Source organism: Drosophila montana, unplaced genomic scaffold (genome assembly GCF_035044405.1).
Source record: "Drosophila montana isolate Dmon_TW-CO22-7 unplaced genomic scaffold, ASM3504440v1 contig_3829_1, whole genome shotgun sequence".
Classification (NCBI taxonomy): domain Eukaryota; kingdom Metazoa; phylum Arthropoda; class Insecta; order Diptera; family Drosophilidae; genus Drosophila; species Drosophila montana.
Window position 1 is genome coordinate 436,138 of NW_026998699.1, and position 22,809 is coordinate 458,946.

The window sequence follows — 22,809 nt, forward strand, 5'->3', positions numbered from 1 at the left end:
ACATAGTGTCTTCCGATTGGGGGCTCGAGTGCAACGTGAAAAGCTGAGTAAAGCAGTTCGTGGAGTTTGTGGAGCTGTTCGCTAGCATTGTACTTTGTGTTCCGTCGAGTGCTATAATTTCACAAAACGCCAGGAAACCTGGGAGCTAAATTACTGCCACTGCTTAGCAAAAGCAGCCTGGAAATTAAGCGCAAACCAGAGACCAGCCAATTTACAAAGTGCGTAGAAAATGATATGTACAGAACAAAAAGAAAAAACTACATTTTGATTTGAGCAATTATATTGATACATCTGTACATTAAATATGTATGTATGTTTATATATAGATACCATATGTATTGTAAATAAATGTGTGAACTATGATTACTCAATTGAGGAAATGAAAGCAAATCCCAACTCAAATGTTGGTACAAAAATTTGGTTGCGTGTTTTAAGACCAAGCTGAAAAAATGTATAACAAAAAAATAACAACAGCAACAGCAACAACAAAAGCAAAACAAACGCGTAATTGCAGAAATCAGCTGTGTACCTACAGCTCCACGTTCGTCACACACACACAATGAAAAACAAACGACACACGAGCAGAGACAGCAAAACAAAACACGATTCGTGCTCCAATTGAGCGCCAAACAGTCACTCTCTTCCCTCTGCTCGTTTCCCTCATTCGACAAGTCACACAACTAACAGCTGGTCGAGTGCTCATTCGCTCTCGCTCTCTTTTGCTGGTGTTGTGTATTCTCTGGCTCTGGCGTTTTGCCTTTATATGGTTCCGTTTTCCTTTTGTTTTGATTCTGCAGTGCAATCAACTAGTCAACGTTCTGATGCTCTCTTGCAGCAAAATTAGCCACAGTAAGGAGAAGGAAAAATGTAATAAAAATATTCAACTGCGCAATGTACAAGAAAATGAGCCTGTCATTTAATCTATTGATGTTAACAATTCCATTTATGGAAGTCAGCTGATTGGTGCATTGGATGGGTGAAGAGTGTAGATAAGTCGACTTGATAGTCTAACTTTTACATAAACTTGGAAAATGCGCAACAAATTTTTGTAGCACGGTTTGAATTGCCTAAAATTTTGAAATTTCACAAATATCTTTTTTTTTTTGCAGCTAATTACAGACACTAAGCTAACCTAACTAGCGCTCATATAAAACGCGTTATTGAAACCGCCGTCCACATAAACATTACAAAATAACAAAAAGTTAATAATAAACAAAAAATAAAAACTTGAGAGTAATTAAAAAATACTCGTAATACACAGTATACCGTAATAAGTAAAAACAAAACACACACATGGCGTTCATTTCGAAAGATTTTCGTTCCCCTGGCGAGGCTTGGGTCAAGACAGACGAGGGCTGGGAGCGCAAGAAGGTGCTCGAGTGTGGCGGCAAACGCAAGCGGTGAGTCTTATTGGGAAATGCGGGGGAAACAATACGCAGCTCCGATTAGCAATCAATCGATTGATGACAAACACACATTTTTGACAATCGATTTGAATTGCGTATGCGTTCACAATGCAATCTCGACGGACAAGACAATGGAAAATTTTAACTTTTCGAGTTTGGTATTGTTCATACGATTTGGGTCACATTCACATACGCTATGAACATACATACCTACATATAAATATATATTTTGACCTGCCACATTTTGACAACGCATTCACAAGACAAACAAATTATAGATAAGATAACGCGCCCAAACAGATTAAAGGTCAATGCCACCGGAACAGTTTTTGATTTGGAAAATAAGAGTAAGGTCTTATTACGACCTTCAAAAATTCTTATCGGTCTTAGTTACTTTAAATACTTTGTAAAATTATAACACATGTTGCAAAAAGCCATACAATCTAATACAATGCACAAATATACATATAATATACGACTGTTGTATGATGCCAAACTAAACGATAATTGGCGTGCCTTGTTCAAAACACAATAACGTTTACCTTCTCTTTAGAGATTAACCACAAAACAACATCAAAGCCAAAGCAAACAAAAATAATGAGCTGACGAATGTTGAAATCGTATAAAAATGTTGATGTTGATGAATGAATATGAATGAAAAATTATTGAGATTTCTGTTTATTTGTACATTTAAAATGAATAGTTAATGTAGTAACATACAAAATATATTTTGAACATATATATGTAAGGTTTATTTGCGAGTATAAATTTGAAGAATAGCTATTCACATACATAGATACCTGAGATGCACACACGCACACATATGTATTTGATATGGATTGTAATCATTAGGGTGACTCACTGCAAATGAGCGTGAAAGTGACAGCGACAAACGAACGAGTGCTGTGAAGGGCGAGAGAGAGCTAGACGCTCCCATTTGATTGATTGCAATCTCTTTCTATTTTATTGTATGTATTTCGCTTAAGTGCAATGAAATGGCAATAAATACAAGTGTAGCACTCACTGGCAACACTTTGTATAGAAATCTGGCAACACTCTGATCCGAATTTATATTAGATGCCATGAAAACATTGATGATAAGGCAATGCTCGAATAGCATCTATTATATATTGGTTAACAGCGGCCAGATATTTTACAGGCATTAACAAAAAACCAGTTGGCTGAAATCTCAGGAGCATATAATCGGACAGGAGGGGTGGGGGCTAGAAACGTGACGGAGCGAAACGTGCAAGTTGAACGCGCATTCGACCCACTTGAAAGCCGAAAGCCTCGCAACGGTTTATATAAAGCAGAACACCGTAAAACGCAGATGTGCGACGGGGGAAGAAAGTCATTTTAAAGTGATTATTTTGACATGTCATATTAAGCACATCTTCTCGAAAAACTATTTTTGGCATTTGTCAGGCAGTCGGTATACGCAGTTCCTACATGGTAGGAAAAATATGCGGAAGCAGTGCGCATAAATAGGTTCTCTTGAACAAAAATTTCAAAATTAGCTGCCGCGAGTTTTCAGAAATGAACACGTTTTTCCTATACATATGCATACATATGTATGTATGTAACTAAGTCATATTTTTCGACAATCCTTTTAAATTGTTCGAGTTGAAGGACGAACTATGTACATATGTATGTACATACACAACTGGGCGGTGCGCAACCTTGGCAACTTTAATCCCACCCTCATGCACGTGCCGCCCTTTTGGGAAGGCGTGTAACTCGGTCAAGTTTAGCCGAAATTGCGAGTTTTGCAAATTTGTGCAAGTGTGTGTGTGTGTGAGTGTGAGTGTGTGTGTATTTGGGCGCTTGCAAAGCCCGTAAGAGCTCAAGGTTCCGCGTCACTTTTATGAGGCCAACTTCCACCTCAAATCGATTTTAAATTGGGCCCAAAATCAGGACTAGGAAAATTTATTATTATCATAAGATTAAGTCGTATAGTTAGTAGCTAGCTAATATTTATATTATTTTTGTTAAGCCATTTTAGGTATTCTTATGTCATATTTTGTATCTGATTCGTAAAAGTAAAAAGCGACTTAAATTATTAAACTAAATACATAAGTTAAATGTTGCACAATTCGTGCAATAGGAAATGCCAAAAAAATGCAATTCGTTACCTGGCCGAAAGTTTCATAACTGTGTTAGCTGAATAATTTTAATACTTTAGCTTTTCTTTGCCCAATTTTGTTGGTCAATTATAAATTCGATTGCATGACTCGTAATGCATGAAAAACATAATTAAAAATTCAAAATTGCTTAAAGACTCAAAACTAATCAAAGTGCATTTGCGGACGTGCAATTGGACCTGGATGCGGACGTGGACCCACTTTCACTGCACTCTCCATTGAGCATTTGTTGGCCTTTTGAATTGATTCGCTTTTTCATTTGTTTTTTTTTTTTTGTATCTACACTTTCAAAAGTCGGCTGCTACCGATGAAAATGCGTTCAATTCATTTTGTACACTGCACAGCAGGGCAATTCATTACAAGATCATCGAGCAATGTTATGTAAACGCCTAATTCTTAAAATCTTATATTATGCCAGTTCTCACATTTTACACTTAAAAAACTTGAACAACAACTGGAATTTATTTGTAATGCTTATTCCTTATATTGCCTCTACAATTTGCCAGATATAATTAATGATGTATATCAATTTCATGCTAAATTCTGAATTTCGAAGGTCATTCTAACAATTTTCATTGTTTCAATTGAAAATCAATTATTTAAAACAAATAAAATAGGGGAGCTTAACTATAGTGAGTCGATTTTTGCACTTGCTTTAATAACTTGCACATTTGCCAATTTTGTTGTCTAGTGTAATGTGCACACTTATCTTTTTTCTACTGCACTCACTTTTATTGTATCTTTTATCTCGTTACAACAATCAACTTGCATTTTTGTATCGTTGACTCATGAACCTCGACAAATGGAGCTTGCTACTGAAATTCGGCGCTATGCAAATAAAGCTCTTAATAAATTGGTTTCCGACTTTCCGAATGCTACGTCCAACTCCCAAACTACTTAATTATTTATAGCCGGAGCGACAGCGACATGTGATAGCTTCCAACTTCCAACTTGCAACTAAAATTAGACTAGAACTCGACACGGCACGGCACGGCACGGCACGACTTGACTTGGCTCGCATTGCCTCGTCCCGCTCTCCGTTCCCAATAGTTTATGTCTAAAAAGGTCACACACTTAAAAATAGACAAGCGAATTGCAGTCGGGGTCTGCCCCGGGGCCAGATCCCAGCATTGCATTTGTTTAATTTGCCCAAAAGAAAGGTAAACGAACGCTTGATGTTGACGTCGTTGACTGATTTATATGAATCACGTGGTCGTACCCACCCTCCCCCCCCTCCCCCTCCCCCCTCTGCCTGGTTTATGGTCCGCTAGCCAAAGCCAGCTGAGCAGTTGGTACATAAACTGAGGCTGTAGCCTATTCGCCTGTTGAACAACAACAATAACAATTTCTTTGTTTCAGCTTGATGGAGAGAGACTGAGACTGAGAAAGAGAGAGTGAGGGACAGAGAGAGAGAGAGTGAGAGAGAGTGAGAGAGAGAAAGGCGGGGAGCTGGCACTTTTAGGTGTGCAGCGGCCATGAAAATGGTTAATTTATGGTTAAAATCGCAATAAGAACTAAGCCACATTATTTATTGAATGATTTTTTAGTAGGTTAATAACCCCAACTTATCTATTTGTAACTTATCTTTCCAAAATTGTTGCTATTTTAACGTCGCATCTAATTTCATACAGTACAATGTATATATGTATGTACGAGCTGGCATTTCACGGCCTTATCCGGCCCAAGTTCTTTGCTTTAAATTTTAGACATTAATTTTTCATCCATTTTCCGCACGTGAATCCGAACTTCACCCACTAAATGCTTGTCCCCTCTTTCCCACAAGGGGACATGGATTTTCCGAAAAGTGCGAAACACCCCTCAAATGAATTTGAACAAAGATCTTTGAAAATGATTTTGAGGCATGGTAAGCAAAAACATATATCGCAATTTTTTGTACACTTGCGAGTGGAATCTTCAAAAATTAACCTCCTCTTGCCTTGCACCTCCATCATGAAAGGTAACTAACTTAAAACTTTAGCTTCTTAGCTCTTAGCTCTTACGAATTGCGCTGTGAGTTGATCATCATTCAGCCAATTAGAACGAACAGCTCAAAGATCTGTGAGAAGTGTGACAAACCCCGCAAATTAATTTGAACAAAGTTCTTTGAAAATGAGTTTGACGATGGTAAACCAAAAAGTTTCATACAAAAGTTTTTTTTTCGCGATTTTTCCACACTTGCGGGTGGAATTTCGCGAAACCACGTCTTAACGTGCACCTTCATCACATAAGGTAACTAAGGCATGGGCTGTGCGTTGATCACTAATCAGTCAGTCAGTCAATCAGTCAGTCAGTCAATCAGTCAGTCAATCAGTCAATCGGGACAAACAGTTTTATATATAGGGATATGTGGATTGCTGCTGGATTTGAGCGGATGACGGGTGGCATCCCGCCGTGCAGGCTCATGACGAAAACTCTGTAAATCCTTACTTATTTCTCAACAACTTTAAATTTGCGAGGGTAATGTATATATACAATCTACACGTAACTGCAATTAGTGGTCAATTAATGTGAGCTTCGATTGGGCAAATTGCAGATGAGAGATACAGAGGCTGTCTTTTACACATACACATCTCCACAGCCCCCATGCACCCACCCACCCACACACACACACACACACACACACACACACACACACACACACACACGCGAGCACAGAGAATGACCCAGTTTGGTAATTGGAATGCAGTCGCCCAAGGACATGTCCTCGTTGGCAGCGTTTGCCCAGCGAAATTCTAAATATGGTCAAGGCATATCGATCTATCGAAATGCGAAATACCCGGAATGTACCCTGAATTTATATAGCCATTAAATTGTCCTAATCAAGTCGAGATCTGGGCCTAATAACGAATAATTGCCGGTTCACACAGATGCTGTGGTCTGCATTTCTGTCTTATTCTTGTTGAATTAATTGTTGACCAATAGGAAACTCTGGGCAAATACTTCTAAAATGACTTTCTTGGTTTTGTTAAAAAGTAAAAGACGAAAGAAGAAATATTTTGTGTAATCGAATAACAACGAAAAACTGGCCAATGAACCGCTTCCCAGGAAGCGAATCGCTTAATTTAATAACCGGGTTTAACCCCAGACACATGCAACGTGCAAAAGTTGGCAACTTCCGCCTTTTAAAAGGCAGTTTACAAACGTTTAAAACAAATAAAAAGACGCGACAAACTCCAAATCCAAAGTCCAAATAAATGAGAGAAAAACAAATATATTTGCCAACAAGTTGGCCAGCTGGTGGGACAGATGGACTGAGGGGCAGACTGTTGGACCAGTTGGATTGCAAACAGTTGCGAATTGTGGCTTTGACTGCGTGCTTTTCTTCCATACAATTGCAGGCACAGCTCGGAGGGCAGCTGCTCGGAGGGGGCAAGCAGCAGCGAGGGGGAGGAGACGGAAGCCGGTTGCATGCCGCCGCATTATCACATCACGATACGCTGCACCCGTGAGATCGCCGGCTTCAATGGACTGAGCGAGGCGGTGAAGCGACTCGATTTCCGTCGCTCGGTGCGGGACCGCAAGCGCTTCCATTATATCTGTGCGTTCCTGCTGCTAGTGTCCAACAAGGGCATAGCCAGCCTGCCGGGCAGTGCTCAGCGTCAGCTGCTCCAAATGGTCGAGGAGGTGGCCTCACACGGTGAGTAGGCTGGCTCCCAATTGCGCCAAGCTGGAGCTAGCTAATCCTCACTCATTTTCATTCCAGTCAACGACAGTCAGCAGCATCCGAATGTGCTGCGCGGCTTGGCGCTGAAGCTGGAGCACATCGTGAACCAGGAGAACCAGAAGTGCTGGGGCAAGCCGCTGGGCAGCACCTATCTGTGGCAGGAGCACATGGCCAGGATTGAGCGCATTCAGCGCGTGGCCAGCCAGATTGAGATCCGGGAACCCGATCCGCTGGCACGGCCCAAGCTGCACGAGCTGCCCGAGGAGTGCGTCCGCGAGATAATATTGTGCATTGCCGATCATCGTGATCTCGAGTCGGCAGCCGAGGCCTGGGAGACCATGGCCAGGCTGGTCTCGGAGCAGCGCATCTGGCGTGAGCTGACACGCTTCCATTTCAATCAGCGCCAGATCAATACCATACTCGACTTGGACAAGATCAAGCAGATGGGGGAGACCAAAGACTGGAAACAGATCTATCATCAGCTGCGACGCACCTACGGGGTCAACGATGACTACCAGTTCGCCGAGGTGCTGGCACTGTGCCGCTCCTGCTGTTGCCTCTTCTGGCCCTCCGATGGTCATCCGTGCATTATCGATCAGAGTCCCGACTACAAGCAGCGTGTCGAGGAGGCGGGCGGCCAGTTGGCGCTGGCCCAGCCCGTTCCGCCGGCACAGTTCTTGAAATACTTCTCATTGTAAGCTCCTAAGACTATCCAAAACTGACCAAGGTGTGTGGCTGTGGAGTGGCAAGTGGCGTGGAGAGAGACTAAAAAGATATATTCATATTTTTAAAGCCAGCGAGAGACAGAGAGAGAGAGCGAGAGAGAGAGGGAGAGATGCAGGTGGCGCCATCGGAAGCTAAAGCTGATGAAAGCCTAAGAAATATGAGAAGCTTATGTGTGTGTGTTAAAGTTTTTTGAATTGAGTAAGGGGCAGAGCAAGAGAGGGGAGAAGAGAGAGAGAGAGAGAGAGAGAGAGAGAGAGATTTTGGTAGAGAGAAAGCAAAGTGATAAAGTCTTAACAACACTACTTACTTATTTGTATTTAAATTTTAAGAGCTCACTTCTAGGCTGGGTTCGTATAGGTTTTGATCTTGGACTAGACTTTGAACTCTGCAACGCATTCGTACATGCTAAATGAAGTATTGTTTTTTAATCCCCAAAGCCCTCAATTGCTGTTTGTTATAATTGCATACCTTTTATCGCGGTTGAGTATTCGAGCAGGATGGAGGATTTGGTCAAAGATTTTTGTTGATATAAAGCTGGAAGTGTGCATCACATTGGTTGTGATCCCACAAAACGAACCGAACAACAGTCCCAAAATGCAAAAACAATTTCAGTAATGCAAAATGAACTGCCACAAAAGTAGATAAACTATATGTTTGAAAAGAAGAAGATGGGAGAGATGCTTTTGTGCTGGAAAACTATTTTCGAAAAACTGAATGCAGAAAATACTATTTGTTGGTCTTAAGAATTATTAGGCACAATTTTGTGTATGACTTTTAAACGATCTTTTTAGCAATTAAGTGTAGATTATTTTATTGTCAGCTGTTTTTGGTGCTACATTCGAACATAAGTTACCAAGTTACCAGTTATCCTTGCCCAAAACGTTACGAAATCAAACAATTTAAATGTACACTATTTACGATATTGGGAACCTTAAAGAAGTTATAAGAAAGAAAAAAAAAAATACAATGACAAAAAACGCAAATAGAAATCATGTGATGTTGCAGGAAGCAAATCTAGAAACGAATACACCTACCTAAAGATACAACACAAACCTAAACCAACAAAAGATATAAATGTATGTACCACAAAAATAATCAGAATCAAATATTAACATATATGTGCTTGACTACGTGTCCCAAGTGCATCAGGATCCAAGCCTAATTTAATGAAATGTCGTCAGTCAGGATGCAAAATATATATATTGCTATATATGTATATACTTGAAACCTATAATAAATAAACCTAAGATTGTCTAAATGTCGAGCGGGTAAAGTACGAAAACATATTTTCAAAATAAGCCAAACAAAAACACACTTCGAGTTTATTTTTGAATCTAGACAACTCAATGAGAAATGCTTAAAGGCAGGTAAAGTACGAAAACATATTTTCAAAATAAGCCAAACAAAAACACACTTCGAGTTTATTTTTGAATCTAGACAACTCAATGAGAAATGCTTAAAGGCTTCTTGATGTACGCGGATCGGTTTAACGTGGCTGAGTTCCGCTCTCATCCAATATATGTATAAAGTTAAGATCTGATTTATAGCCAAAAACAAAAAATACATAAGTACATATGTATGTGCAGACTACTCTGCACAATATTCTGCTTTTAACTGCATGTCTAATGCGTGATCGTAGTTCTACGAACATTTTTATGTTTTAAATAAAATCTTAAATATTTATGAAGTCAAAAATGAGTAGTTTAATTTAATTATTGGATGCTCCAAGTCTAGAGAACTTCAGTTTATATATACATATCCGCCCGCCTTAAAGAAAATTGGGATCGAACGCTTTATAATTGAGAAGAGGTTTAGGCTTCACTCTCAACTTCGTTTGAATATGTGTGTGTGTGTGTATGTATGTTTTTTTCCAAATGCAGATCAAGAATACTTGTTAATTTTAAAACAAGATCTAAGATGTTATCGTCCTCTGCGATTCTCATAAATTCAAGTACGCCATGTAAGTTTTCCTTCATGCTCTTTCTGACAAAATTCAGACCAGGTACACTTTCCGCTGCACTGCAAATTAAAATAAATAAATAAAAACATTTTTCTTTAATATTGCCTTAACTGATGTTTATCAAATAACTAAAAAAGTAAAATGTTTGAAAAATTATCTATATATAAATATATTTATTTAAATAGGATGTTGGCTAATACGATTCTAATTCATCTCTATATATAAAACTATTTGTCCCGACTGACTGACTGACTGATTCATTGCTTGGCCTCTAGTTCAATTTTGTTCGATTTGCTTCAAACTTATTTTCAAAGCTCTACAGAAGAACTTAATGAATTCGTATTTCAGATTTGGGAAATTCCACTCGCAATAGTGGTAAATTGGCGGAAAACAGTTGTATGCAAGTATTTTTTTTACCATCCGATCGGTATCAAACTCATTTCAATGATCTTTCAGATAATTAACTTTATACGTACCACGGGCATAGCTCGTAACTTCTGGAATAAAATGCCCTAAAGCCATATGGTTCAATGCGTGATAAGTAATCCAGCAGCTTTTCATTTCCAATCAGGATCAACTGAATTAAAAATACTCAAATCAATCAAGTGGCACATTTATTATTTATTATATTTTTGCTATCTATCCATTCGCGGAGACAACGATTTTTAAACCGAATCGGATAACAATCAACAAAGTTTTATATCCGGAAGCCGACTTCGCCTTAAGGCCCATTATGGTGCCTATTCTGAAAAATTCCACTTCCTATTGATAGTCACTTAGTTAGGATAAACAACTTTATACAAATTGCCTCCTTACAATCAGTTTTTACTACGCTTAGCTATATTTACATTGTTAATTATAACATACATCAGCTGAACATAGAAATCAAAATAATGCAAGATGTAGCTCTGAAATGATAAGAGATTTATTTGGAAATATAAATACATGGCGTCCAAAAGATTACACCAAGTAGTAGTATTCAGCTGGTCAGCAGATAATATATATAGCATGGACATATTCCTAGCATTGAAATAATTGAATGTGTGCTCCACGGTGAAATCAAATTTGTACTAACTTAAATTAGTAGGTATAGCATTATAACATTTGGGCATTAAGTCACGCTTGAGAGAAGTGAGGAAAGCTTCAGGTCACAACAGTCTGCCGAGGGCCACGCATTCACCCAGCGCTGGTGGCTTAAAGTTAGGCGTCCAGGGGCCCAGGCTGCCGCTGGCATAGAAGTCCATGGGATAAGCATTGCTGCGTGGCGAGGCATTATCTGGCGTCAATGTGACTCAATGTAGCCCAGCACCACGGATAGCTCATAGGGATTCAGCAGGATGGACAGGCGTGGACAGGCAATCTGCACGAAGGCATCAATGCAATCGGCAAACAGTGCCAGCTTCTGTGGAAAGATCTCAGACAGCAGCGACCAGGTGGTGCAATGCAATGCCCTTGGCATGTAGACGCTTCTCCAGAAATCGGTGCACTTGAGCGCTGCCCTGTCGACCAAGTGTGCCTAGTAATCATAATGTGATCATAATGCTCCACGGTGAACTTCTTCTTCTTCTCGTACGGATCGTACTTGTAGGCCTTGTAGGCAAAGGGATAGAGTTAATAAAGTTTACAATGCAAGGCAGCTGCGTTCTGCCTACCTTCAGCAGCGGGTTACAATTCGATGGCACTGCACTGCTCAATGCTCAATAGTTCCGTGTCCATGTCCGTGTCCGTGTCCGTGTCCGTGTCCTCTTCTGAACCCAAATTGGTGTTCGGGTATGACGCAAGGACTCCATAGATTTTATTTGCATCCAACTTTATATGGAAGTAAATAAAAGAAATTTGTTATAATATCGAATTCTATTTCATTTGAATTTGTTTGATATGCGTCGAATTTAATATATTTGTGTTCCTTTCTGTTGTGGATTTTAGTTGCGATTACAGCATCTGCATTTATTTATAAAGACATTTTAAGACAATTTAAGCTCTTCTACAATAAATGCTGTACATATTTGTGTTTAATTTCATTTTCCGTTGCTTTTGGGGCGTATAAGCATTTTGACTGTCTTCAAGGAGATGGGGCCCCATCCCCAATATATGGCATCGTCTCTGGACACCTCATGATCATAGTATTTGCCATTTAAATTGCTAAAAAAAAATCAATATTAAAATTAATTGCATTTAAATTGTTTTGACAAAGCTGTGGGGATTAATACCTGTCTACACAATCACCGTACCACCAACCACCACCATTACTGTCTCGGCTTGCGCAGTTGAAAGAATTCAAATTGTCATTGTCACGATCGTATGTGGTGAATTTCCTATCTTTGTGGTATTTCAAGTTATCATCAGTTGCACTGCCCTCAGATTTGCCCAAGGTGATCAAGGTGTATTGGTCCTCCTCGCCAGAAATGGCAAATTGATCGTATCTTCTGTATTTGATGTCACCATCAAATCCTTCCATATGTATGTAGAGCTCGTGGGGTTGGGCGCGCGTCAAGCGATGAATCCTCTCGAGACCGAGGAAGAAGTCGCCATCAAAGGAACCAAAACCTTCACGATATGTGGCCCAACTCCTATAGAAATCCTCCTTACCGTTGATTCGCTGCTGGATAACCGTCCAACCAGGACCTGCTGTCGCACTGTCACAAAGTACATCGAAGGGAGCTTATTTATCCGGATTAATCTTATGGATACCCGGAGCATCAGCAAAGTCGGTGCATTCGCCGTAAACGGGCTTCTCTTCGCAGCTTTTTAGTTTCTTGGCACAAATGTGGATTTCGTTTTTGAGTTCGGATATTTGTTGGGCCTGTTGATCAATTGACTTCTTTTGTTTCTCCAGCTGCTCTTCATAGTCCTGCATTTTTATGGCATTGGAATTGGGTTTACTCATTTGCTCTTTTATTGATAAAACGTTGTTCGTTAGCTCTTTGATACTCTGTTTGTAGAATTCATTCTGAGCTCTCAGTTCCTCGATGACCAATTCATTACGTTGGTTCAGCTTTTCCTGCAGTTGCTGGATTTCCCTGTCTTTGCCTTCAACCTTATTGTTATTGTTTTCAATTTCCTCCTTCATCTGATGAATATACTTTAACAAAGGTCTCACAGCCTTATATGTGCCTTATGTGCTCTCCACATTTTTCCTCTGCTATTCTGGTTGCCACACAAGACTAAGAAAAACACGATTATTTACCGCAGTTCACGTAAACTTCAATTAAATAAACTGGTTATACCTCATTTTCGTTAGCCTGTGTTTCAGCTAGGATGAGCATTAGGCTTAAGTATAGCACATATGGAAACAAAACAGATTTCATTTTATTTAAACTGCGAATGTGGAACCGACAATCAACACGCACGACAATTGACTGAAATATGTGGATTAATTGAAAGCTCTCTAGTAGCTAAGTAACTGATAAGCAATAAGCTGTGGGTCAAGAGCTCAAAGAAATAAGAGAAAGTAAGAATACCTTCGGCAGGCCGAAAATTTAATAGCTTTGCATTTGTCTTATGGTTTTGCTAATGTGTGAGAATATTAAAGCTCGTCAATGCTGAGTTTGATGAAAATATTTTGGAAAACAGAATATTTGGCATAAAAGAACCTACTTTTCGATCGATCGTTCCTATGTCAGCTATATAATACAGTGGTCCGATATTGACAGAATGCTGCTTAGTAATACTTATAAATGCCAAGTTTGGGTAAGATATTTTGATAAGCAAAAATTTGTTCATAAAGTTTCAGTATATTGTTCCTATGACAGCTATATGATATAGTTGTCCGATATTGATAAGATTTTGCATATATACGAGGAGCATAGTGGAACTAATAAATCCCGAGTTTGGTCAAGTTATCTTAATAAAAATAAATTTCCATAACAGAACCCACTTTTCGACCGATCGTTCTTATGACAGCTATATGATAGATATAGTGATCCGATCCGGCCGGTTCCGACCAAAGTTTCAAGACGTTAGCTTTAAAACTGAGAAAGGAGTACGCATGGAAACAGAAACAGATCAGATGGACATCAACTCGTCTGTTGTGATCAAATTATAAACCCTCTGCAAGGGTATAACTACCAAGGCACCAAAATCTAGCTCTACAGTGAGCTTCAAGAGCTGAACGATAAAGATAATATAACAAAGTTTACGAATTGTAGCTGTTTCTCGTGAAAATATCATCTCTATATACAAAACGGTTTGCCCTGACTGACAGACTGATTGACTGATTGACTGACTGACTGACTGATTGACTTATTGTCAGACACAACCCATGCCGTAAGAACTAGGAAGCTGAAATTTTCACTGTAGTTACCTTGTGTAATGAAAGTGCACGTTAAGACGGGGATTCGGGAAATTTCACCCGAAAAATCGGGAAAAACGTTTGTATGAAATTCTCAAACTCATTTTCAAAGATTTTATGCGGGCACAGGTCGAAATTTTCCACTCCCAAACCTCGGTCAAAACTCAACCGAATCTCTATTTGTTCATGGTTTGGCCCCTTATAAAAAAAGCATCTAAATCTGGCAACATTATTCCTAGTCGAAATCCATTGGAAAATGGTACACTCAAATATCCTGTATAGACAAAACTCATCCGAATTTCACGAGGTTTGGGCCTTTGTTCATTGCTTGGCCTCTAGATAAATTTGTCATATAAATATAGCAACATTATTCTTTGTCCGATTTGCTTCAAACTTATTTTCAAAGCTCTACAGGAGAATTTAATGAATACGTGTTTCAGTCTTTTGGGAAATTCCACCCGCAACAGTGGTAAATTGGCGGAAAACAGTTGTGTGCAAGTTTTTTGTTAACCGTACGATCGATTTCATTCATAGTTATTTTATAGTAATCCAGCAGCTTTTCATTTTCAATCAGGATCAACTGAATTAAAAATACTTAAATCAATATATTAAATTGAAATTAAATTTGTAATTTCATTTATACTCCCATCTCAACACAAATAGCAGGGTATTTAACAAGCCGCTTATATACTTTTCATTCGCGCAGTATGCTCGACTAAAATATACCCTGCAAAGTATCCTCTAATTAACTTGATTAATTTGCAGGCTTTGATATAACGTACAAGGCTCTATCCAGCTAAAATATTTTATATTAAATTTAATTTGGATTTCCACTTTCCGCACGTGCTGTGGATCGTGCATATATAAATAGTTTCAAAAGACAGTCTGAGCCGGATAACAATCAACAAAGTTTTATATCCGGAAGCCGACTTCGCCTTAAGGCCCATTATGGTGCCTATTCTGAAAAATTCTGCTTCCTATTGATAGTCAGTAAGTTAGGATAAACAACTTTATACAAATTGCCTCCTTACAATTAGTTTTTACTACGCTTAGCTATTTTTACATAGTTAATTATTACATACATCAGCTGAACATATAAATCAAAATAGTGCAAGGTGTAGCTCTGAAAACATAATAGATTTACTTGGAAATATAAATAAATACATGTGATGCCAATGCATCATTGCGAAGCAAATGTCAGAGTCCAAAAGATTACATCAAGTAGTAGTATTCAGCTGGTCAGCAGATAATATGTATATATAGCATGGACATATTCCTAGCATTGGAATATTTGAAATTGCGTTATAAACATTTGTTTGTTATATTTGTTTCTGTAAATGTAACTAAAAACTAGAATATTTTATGAGTGCTGTCACGCTATCAAAAGGAAGATGGATGAACACAAAAGTTGCGATTATGTATTATACATAGCGCTATATAAGCTAGAAATCAAATTTGTACTAACTTAAATTAGTAGGTATACCATATTACATTTGGGCTGAGCGGGCACATAAACTAAATCACCTAGTTACTTAGCATTAAGTCACGCTTGAGAGAAATGAGGAAAGCTTCAGGTGCCCTCAAACTGCAAATTGTACCATTGTTTAGCCCTTCTTGAAATCAAGTATGTCGGCTAATGCTGCCGCCTTGCCGGTATCGTCTTTCTCCAACTCGGCACGCGTGCAGCGGCCACAACAGTCTGCCGAGGGCCGGTTCTCGCATTCACCCAGCGCTGGTGGCTTAAAGTTAGGCGTCCAGGGGCCCAGGCTGCCGCTGGCATAGAAGTCCATGGGATAAGCATTGCTGCGTGGCGAGGCATTATCTGGCGTCCACTCAATGTCGCCCAGTACCACGGATAGCTCATAGGGATTCAGCAGTGGCTGCTCAAAGGCTGAGCCCCAATCAATGGACAGACGTGGACAGGCAATCTGCACGAAGGCATCAATGTCAGCAAACAGTGCCAGCTTCTGTGGAAAGATCTCAGACAGTAGTATGGTGGTGGTCGCAATGCCCTTGGCATGTAGACGCTTCTCCAGAAATCGGTGCACACGAGCGCTGCCCTGTCGACCAAGTGTGCCTAGTATGATGCCAATGCGTTGCGCCTGCTTAGCGCGCTGCACGGCCGCATGTCGCAAGCCTTGCATGGCTTTGTGATCATAATGCTCCACGGTGAACTTCTTCTCGTACGGATCGTACTTGTAGGCCTTGTAGGCAAAGGGATAGAGTTAATAAAGTTAACAATGCAAGACAGCTAGGTTGTGCCTACCTTCAGCAGCGGGTTGGCAATCATGGCGGATTCCAGGTGGAAACGACCGTCACCCAGGTAGATTATCAATTGCGTTGTCTCCGGCAGCTGGGGCGAAGTGCAGCCCAATATCTCACCCGGACTCAGCGGCTTGGCCTGTGGCACGAGCACATCATAGCCGGCAGATTTCAGCTCAGTTGCAGCTGATTGCAGCGTGGTTACAAACTGTATTGTGCTGACCAGCGCTATTTGGCCGTCCTCGGGCTTAAAGTTCAGCTTGACTGAGTCGAGAAAGTGCAGCGGATCGATTTTGATGTCCACAAAGATGTAAAGAACTTTAATGCCGCAGGTCTGATCGACGGGTATTAAACAGCTGTGGCCATAGTGCACCAGCAGATCTGCGCCCAAGGCCTGCGCCGTGTAGTCATCAACGCAACATGCGCCATAAGTCACATCGCCCATGATGACAGTGTCCGCGCTGGTGAAACGCTCTATAATATCGCTAATTACCATTGCGTACATCAGCAGGCCCTCTGGCAGCTGCAAGGCCACACGCTTCGACTTCGTTTCCCGTACACGCCAAATGGTCTTGTGCAGCTCAAAGTTGTAGTTCGAGGGCAGTCTAGAAATGGCCCGCTGCAGCTGCGGATCATCGAGCAGCTCCTGTGGAATGCGATTGATGCGCGCCTTTGGCTTGAACACCTTCTTTGGCTTGGCTCGAATGACGACCACATCGCTGCTGCTGCTGCTGCTCAGCTGCTCGCCGGGTTGGACAATGTCCAACATGTTGTCCACTGAATGGAGCTGTAAGAGTAATACACTGGCGTTAATAGAGAAATTCGATACGATAAACAAATGAACAAATGCTATACTACACAACAAATATGACAACAAACTTGACCTTGTCAATTATTTCCATATGCAATAAATATGTATGTATGTATATGTACTATATAGGCAGATGAGCTGCGCAAATTAGTTGTCTGCCTCAAAAAAAATCGCAGGTCTACGTGACTGTAGACATGAAAATTCAGATGTAAACATTACGTTTTCACTGCAGCTAAAAAATGTTCATATTTCTTCTTCAGCTTTACATTTGGAGTTGTTTCAAACAAAGAAACAACTAAACTTAAGATGACTCAGATCTCCGGACCTCACCTTCACTTTAGAACTAATTATTTTAGTTGCAACTGTTGAATGGCAAACGCGCCAAGGTTTTCTGTACGATTTCCTAGACGTTCACTATTGTTTTTGTTATTGTTGTTGTTGTTGTAGTTTGTTTTTATTATTATTTAGCTGCTGATTATTTAATAGGCACACGTGTGCACACTTGTACACTGCTCGAAATAATATTTGCAAATAATGACTGTCTCCGAAAAGAGTTCAAAATTAAATGCTGCTTGGCTCAGGGGTTGCTGTTGCACGAAAATTGGTCAGTGAACTTCTGAAGCAGCTGTTGTTGCGCCATTGATAACTGTTTCTGAGTCACGTAGGCCACACAGCGCAACGTGCAACAAGAAAGTTGCTTATATATTACGCGCGCACTTTGAACGGATTGCTCAATTAAACAATTGAACTTACTTAATATCTAACCTAATAATTAAATTAAATAATAAATAAGTAATGCACAAAGTTATCTTACACTCAATATACGTTTTTAAAGAAAATAAATATCTTAATTCTCGTTGGTCTTATCGATGACTGAAGTGTTTGTAGCTTACTCGAGCTAAGTATGCTGTTCACTGCCTATTGACCGACCACCACAAGTTATCGACTGCTTGCAGTGCTGGGCAACGCTTAAATTTAACTGTAAATATAAATTATTATTGAGGGTCATCAACCAGTTGTATTCTTTATTAACTATTAACTCAACAAGTAGTTATTAACAATTTCAAATTTAAGCTTTCGAGCTTTCCGCCTCTGAGACATCAACCTCCTCCACATCCTCTGTAAGAATATTTAAATATTAAATATCATTAAGATAATAACCAAAGCAAAACCGTTCACCTACGCTTGCCTCCGCCTCCGGGCAGTCGGCGCAGACGCTCCTGCTCCACAGCGGCAAAGTATTCACTGGCTGCTTGTTCGCAGGCGCTGGCAAATGGCGCCATATTAATCTTGCCATTCAGCATAGTTAGATCGGCTTGTTCCTGGCCATGATTGGCCTTTATTTTCAGTTTGCTCTCCCTTGACTTGGCCTCCAAGATTTTCTCGCGTCGATTTTCGCGCTCAAACATCTATAAAACGAAATTATTAATAATTTTTATACATGAATATATTAGCTACTACGCGCAGCTTACCGCAGTTAGCAGCGGCTTATCATTCTTGGCCGACATGACCATATTGTCGGAAACCTCTATTAGAAATGTTGCACCCAATTTACTGCCACAGCTGACGAATTTTCCGTTCTCGTTGGTCCGCACGCAGTAGAGCGGCTCATCACAGACCTTTACCGTTAGGACCGGCTCATTCTGCTGCTGCAGCAGATCCCATGTGTCCAGCACACCATCCATGCGAGTAATAAAGAACTGGGAGACCCTACGATGAAGATATAAAAAATGTTATGGAGCACAGTTTCGATATACATTTAAATCCTCCCACTTGGTGTAACTCCAGGCGCCGTCTGTCAACATGGAGGAGCTGCTCTTGGTCCAAATAATTGAGCTCTCACGACAGTCCTCAGACCAGATGCGCGCACACCAATCGCCCACGGTAAGGAAGTTCTTTACAAAAGCTGGATTGCGTGTGATGGCATAAACAGGTCCCAAGTGGCACATCATCTGTAAACGGACCGAGGATCAAGACTAGAACAGGAGCAGGAGTACACAACGAGATCTACCCGGATTTGTATCTTTTCCGTGGGCGTTTTGCCCTTGCGGTTGCATGAGAAGAGCATGCCCATCTCGGTGCCAGCCATGAATCTAGTCGGTATTGTGGTCTCATACTCCAGTACTGAGATGCCGTAGGAGCGCGATAAATCCTGCTCATCACCTTTAACGGGATCCATAAGCAGTCGATCCAGAGGTTCGCTGAGTTTGCGTGTATCCCACCAGAGCACCTGCCCATCGGAGCCGCCTGAAAAGAACTCGGTGCCGCTCTTGGAGTTGTTCCAGAGCACCGAATTGACTGGATCGCGATGGCACACTTCGCGTTCGCTAATCATTACCGGATGCTTGCCGTGTCGCGTATCCCAGGCGGCCACTTGGCCGTTGTACATGCCGCTGACCAGGCTGGTTGGATCCTTTTGATTGTACTCAAGACACACACAAGGCACTTTCGGCTCCAGCGTTAGAAACGGTTCGTTTGGGTTCTCCACCTCCCAAATGTACGAATTGCAGCGCTGTCCGGTCTTGTCGCCCTGAAACTTCATATCACAATGGCTGACTGCCATTTTAATGCCACCGTCCGGCGACCAGGACAGGTGCTTAACGGGCACCTTTATCGGATTGGGATCACGATAGACGTTTACGGTGCGCGATTTGCAAGCTTCTGGCAGCGGTGCCGGCTCCATATTCTCAAAGTAATTCTCATAGATGTTGACAGCGTTATTCTGGTGTATATAGTGCTCCATGGGCTTTGTGAGATTCATCACTTGCGTTATGTAATTGTCATCCTTTTCGATTTTGCGCTTGTAGCGCACCGTCTGCTCCGGGTCATGCATATTGATGTCCTTCGGCCAGCCGCCCTCATTGTGCGTGATTCCCGTGCTCTTATATGTAGCCCGCTCCGTGTTGGCAACGCTCAGCGATGTCTGCCCAGCATATTGTGTGGAACGGTCCACGGGATTCTTAAGTATATAGCTCTTGACCAGTTCGGGATTGGAGTTCTCGCTGAATACCACCTCATCCTTGTCCTCGAAATGCACCCGTGATCCAAATGTGCGACGCTCCTTCTTAAAAATATACTCCATTCCGAGCAACTAACAGGAACCTTATCTTTCAATTCGATTCGTTTTAGACAGACAAACTGTTATACCATGCACAAAGCAAAAGGTTTCCTTGGGCTCCACGGTAACCCACGTTTTATCAATAAATACGGATATTTTTTATTAGGGGCATAACGAGCTGCTAATACCCTTTTCGACTTGAGTGTATAATGCTAGACAAGACGTTTAATTAAATTTTGCATAAAAATCAATTCTATACACAGGAGAACTTGAGTCGAGCTGAAAATTAGCTTGGATGAAGTAAGCATTAACTTGTTGTGTAAATTTCATTTTATTGCAAAAATATCACGTATATTTCGAATATACTTATAATATTTGACTATATAATTATCTAGAATTAACTATGTACAATTGAATTATATAAATTTGACTATGTAGGATGAAAGGGCTGTAAATTAAACTATTAGGGATTGAGGGGCTATATACAATTTGTTTAAAATTTAGCTACAATTAACTAATTTTGCCTAAAATTGCTGACACAACAAGCGGTTGCTTTGGCAGGATCCATGGATTGCAGTCTCGTAATTCCCTTCTGCGCCTTGTGGCATCGATGCCCATCGCCAACTTGTCAGAGTTCCAGTTTTGCGACATTCCCCTAGATGATGATTTGGCCTTTCTACTTCTCGTGGCAACAGGAACCGTTGAATCGCCAACCAGCACGATGTTGGTCGCCAGAGTGTATCGCTTGTAGTGCAGGTCGATCCTAAGTCAGACTGCTCTTTTATAGGTCCGCAGGTAGAGCAGGCACATGCATAAATTCAATATGGTCGACCCTTGGCGAAGTAATCCTAATGACTTTGACCCTGTGGAAATTTTCCAGCCCGCTATTACAGCCGAATGTCCGCGATAGCAGCAAAAATGACTAACAATAGATTTGCCTGCTCGTTTAGGTTGAGTTATGACAGCGGAAACTCGGAGAGTTGGTTAAGTATATGTACATATGTTTAATCGTGAAGTTTTTCTGGGAAACTACATTGAGGTACCTAAAAATGGTTTGGATAAAATTCTCTAAAATTCATTTGAAATGACCTTCGGCCCGTATACCCATTTCTGTGCTTGGTTTTTACCGGAGCGCATAATAGAAATTTGATGCTTAAAAATATGTTTATAAAAACATTTATTTGTACGTAAAAATAGAATTATTTTCTATATGATTGCTTTATTCAGTCGACTCGTTAATTTTTCTTAGTTTTCTAATAGTATCAATATTTGCTGTATAGAGCATAACTGTCTTCTTAATTGGAGCTCTGTGTCTTGATTTTGTGGCCTGTAAATATAAACATAACATTATTGTACAAATAGTATATTTGTTTTAATTATAATAATTACTTTATTGTTGGATAAGTTCAGGTTTTCTAAGGACTCGACATGCGTAAGTCGACTGCTCCGAACTGTTGCCCTTAGATTTTGAATTTCGTCGATCAGTTTTTTACGTTCATCTTTGAGAAAGAAGACCTGCCGTTTGAGGCTGCTCCTGTTAATATAAAGATAAGCTTTGTAAATGTGTTAATGGATAATACTTTTAATAGCATACACTTCGATTTCCAAATGCCTGGCATAGCTGTCACTCTCCGAATCGATAATTTCCACATGCTCCTCAGCATTGCTTTGAGGATTGAGCGGGTCAATTATTTCTAGTTCCATTCGCCCAACGCGAGGCGCCTCCTCAGTTAGCTGCGCATCTGCATACTCTTCCGTGTCGTTTATGTACTCTATCATCTCATAGTTTTGGCATAGGTTGCTGCTGCTTTCAGCTACGTCTTCAAGTTCTTCGAACTTAACTAAGTTCCCAACTTTTGTATTTGGTACAACCTGCTTTGGATTGGAGATTGGAGCCTCTTCCGCCACTTTGAAGAAACGATGCGGGCTTGAAGTCGGCGCATCCTTTCGATTGTTGCTGCGTTTATTCTTAGCATCGTTTTGTAACAGTTTATCCTGTGGTCCCTGGATGCTAGGATAGGAGCCGGGCTTTAATTTAGTTGGATTTTTGCGCGTGAAGCCTGCAAGTAGCTTGAAAGTTAAAAAATTGTGTCTGCAATGAAGAGCTGGTATTTAACTTACCCAGTTCATATTGCATATTCCGCTCAAAGTCTTCCGGCGTAAAGTGTTCATTGCAAATGCAGGCTTACAAACGGTTTGTGATTATAGTACAAAGTAGTTAATAAATAAATCAACTTACCTGTTGTTGGGTTTGTTATGTCCCGCTCGCAAAATTGAATCCATTTTTTGAGCTGTTCTTTATGTTTGGGGAAATGAAAGTAGCGCCAATTCTTTTTATTGCCATTTCGATTGTTGTTGCCACAATACCTTACAGCACAACGCATAATTAATTGTGATTAAAATTTGTTAATATGCATTTTCGCACTAATAAACAAACATTTGTTACAGCTTAAACAGCTGATTGGCGCAGGGCTGGGTAAAGCTTGAAAT

General features: G+C 40.5%; 6 protein-coding genes across 7 annotated transcripts; 1 reads left to right on the top strand and 5 right to left on the bottom strand.

The window, feature by feature from the left end:
• Window positions 1–18: 18 nt before the first annotated feature.
• Window positions 19–8,950, top strand: LOC135437512 (F-box only protein 32). Its single transcript, XM_064695472.1, has 4 exons — window positions 19–218; window positions 1,110–1,400; window positions 6,886–7,184; window positions 7,251–8,950. The coding sequence occupies exons 2-4, from the start codon at window positions 1,294–1,296 to the stop codon at window positions 7,907–7,909; spliced, it is 1,065 nt and encodes a 354-aa protein (XP_064551542.1). The 5' UTR covers window positions 19–218; window positions 1,110–1,293; the 3' UTR covers window positions 7,910–8,950.
• A 1,856-nt stretch (window positions 8,951–10,806) lies between these two features.
• Window positions 10,807–11,660, bottom strand: LOC135437532 (uncharacterized). The gene is made up of 2 exons (XM_064695497.1): window positions 11,550–11,660; window positions 10,807–11,487 (listed from the first exon to the last, which is right to left on the bottom strand). The coding sequence occupies exon 2, from the start codon at window positions 11,354–11,356 to the stop codon at window positions 11,180–11,182; it is 177 nt and encodes a 58-aa protein (XP_064551567.1). The 5' UTR covers window positions 11,357–11,487; window positions 11,550–11,660; the 3' UTR covers window positions 10,807–11,179.
• A 500-nt stretch (window positions 11,661–12,160) lies between these two features.
• Window positions 12,161–13,294, bottom strand: LOC135437527 (uncharacterized). Its single transcript, XM_064695490.1, has 2 exons — window positions 13,125–13,294; window positions 12,161–13,061 (listed from the first exon to the last, which is right to left on the bottom strand). The coding sequence occupies exon 2, from the start codon at window positions 12,965–12,967 to the stop codon at window positions 12,560–12,562; it is 408 nt and encodes a 135-aa protein (XP_064551560.1). The 5' UTR covers window positions 12,968–13,061; window positions 13,125–13,294; the 3' UTR covers window positions 12,161–12,559.
• Window positions 13,295–15,078: 1,784 nt separating this feature from the next.
• On the bottom strand, window positions 15,079–18,180 carry LOC135437505 (2-(3-amino-3-carboxypropyl)histidine synthase subunit 1-like). Of its 2 annotated transcripts, none has more exons than XM_064695463.1 (3): window positions 18,076–18,180; window positions 16,455–17,237; window positions 15,079–16,392 (listed from the first exon to the last, which is right to left on the bottom strand). In XM_064695463.1, exons 2-3 carry the CDS (start codon window positions 17,217–17,219, stop codon window positions 15,793–15,795), a joined length of 1,365 nt encoding a protein of 454 aa, XP_064551533.1. In that variant the 5' UTR covers window positions 17,220–17,237; window positions 18,076–18,180; the 3' UTR covers window positions 15,079–15,792. The 2 variants fall into 2 exon arrangements, with proteins under 2 accessions (XP_064551533.1, XP_064551532.1); XM_064695462.1 differs by lacking the exon at window positions 18,076–18,180 and adding an exon at window positions 17,592–17,890.
• A 100-nt stretch (window positions 18,181–18,280) lies between these two features.
• On the bottom strand, window positions 18,281–20,351 carry Dnai2 (dynein, axonemal, intermediate chain 2). The gene is made up of 5 exons (XM_064695448.1): window positions 19,273–20,351; window positions 19,035–19,213; window positions 18,734–18,971; window positions 18,441–18,670; window positions 18,281–18,380 (listed from the first exon to the last, which is right to left on the bottom strand). Exons 1-5 carry the CDS (start codon window positions 20,341–20,343, stop codon window positions 18,362–18,364), a joined length of 1,737 nt encoding a protein of 578 aa, XP_064551518.1. The 5' UTR covers window positions 20,344–20,351; the 3' UTR covers window positions 18,281–18,361.
• Window positions 20,352–21,479: 1,128 nt separating this feature from the next.
• On the bottom strand, window positions 21,480–22,798 carry LOC135437517 (uncharacterized). Its single transcript, XM_064695478.1, has 5 exons — window positions 22,559–22,798; window positions 22,441–22,503; window positions 21,914–22,379; window positions 21,709–21,853; window positions 21,480–21,646 (listed from the first exon to the last, which is right to left on the bottom strand). The coding sequence occupies exons 1-5, from the start codon at window positions 22,701–22,703 to the stop codon at window positions 21,539–21,541; spliced, it is 927 nt and encodes a 308-aa protein (XP_064551548.1). The 5' UTR covers window positions 22,704–22,798; the 3' UTR covers window positions 21,480–21,538.
• Between the last annotated feature and the right edge of the window lie 11 nt (window positions 22,799–22,809).

Bases quoted from the DNA above. Each gene is read 5' to 3' on its own strand.
- LOC135437527 (XM_064695490.1), bottom strand. From the start codon at position 12,967: ATGAAGGAGGAAATTGAAAACAATAACAATAAGGTTGAAGGCAAAGAC.
- Dnai2 (XM_064695448.1), bottom strand. From the start codon at position 20,343: ATGGAGTATATTTTTAAGAAGGAGCGTCGCACATTTGGATCACGGGTG. The intron at 18,972-19,034 runs GTGGGAGGATTT...TCTTCATCGTAG, and splicing joins GGCGCCTGGAGTTACACCAA to GGTCTCCCAGTTCTTTATTA. The intron at 18,671-18,733 runs GTAAGCTGCGCG...TTCGTTTTATAG, and splicing joins ATAAGCCGCTGCTAACTGCG to ATGTTTGAGCGCGAAAATCG.
- LOC135437532 (XM_064695497.1), bottom strand. From the start codon at position 11,356: ATGCCAAGGGCATTGCATTGCACCACCTGGTCGCTGCTGTCTGAGATC.
- LOC135437512 (XM_064695472.1), top strand. From the start codon at position 1,294: ATGGCGTTCATTTCGAAAGATTTTCGTTCCCCTGGCGAGGCTTGGGTC. The intron at 1,401-6,885 runs GTGAGTCTTATT...ATACAATTGCAG, and splicing joins TGTGGCGGCAAACGCAAGCG to GCACAGCTCGGAGGGCAGCT. The intron at 7,185-7,250 runs GTGAGTAGGCTG...TTTTCATTCCAG, and splicing joins CGAGGAGGTGGCCTCACACG to TCAACGACAGTCAGCAGCAT.
- LOC135437505 (XM_064695463.1), bottom strand. From the start codon at position 17,219: ATGTTGGACATTGTCCAACCCGGCGAGCAGCTGAGCAGCAGCAGCAGC. The intron at 16,393-16,454 runs GTAGGCACAACC...TTTGCCTACAAG, and splicing joins TTGCCAACCCGCTGCTGAAG to GCCTACAAGTACGATCCGTA.
- LOC135437517 (XM_064695478.1), bottom strand. From the start codon at position 22,703: ATGCGTTGTGCTGTAAGGTATTGTGGCAACAACAATCGAAATGGCAAT. The intron at 22,380-22,440 runs GTAAGTTAAATA...AGCTACTTGCAG, and splicing joins GAATATGCAATATGAACTGG to GCTTCACGCGCAAAAATCCA. The intron at 21,647-21,708 runs GTAATTATTATA...TTATATTTACAG, and splicing joins TGAACTTATCCAACAATAAA to GCCACAAAATCAAGACACAG.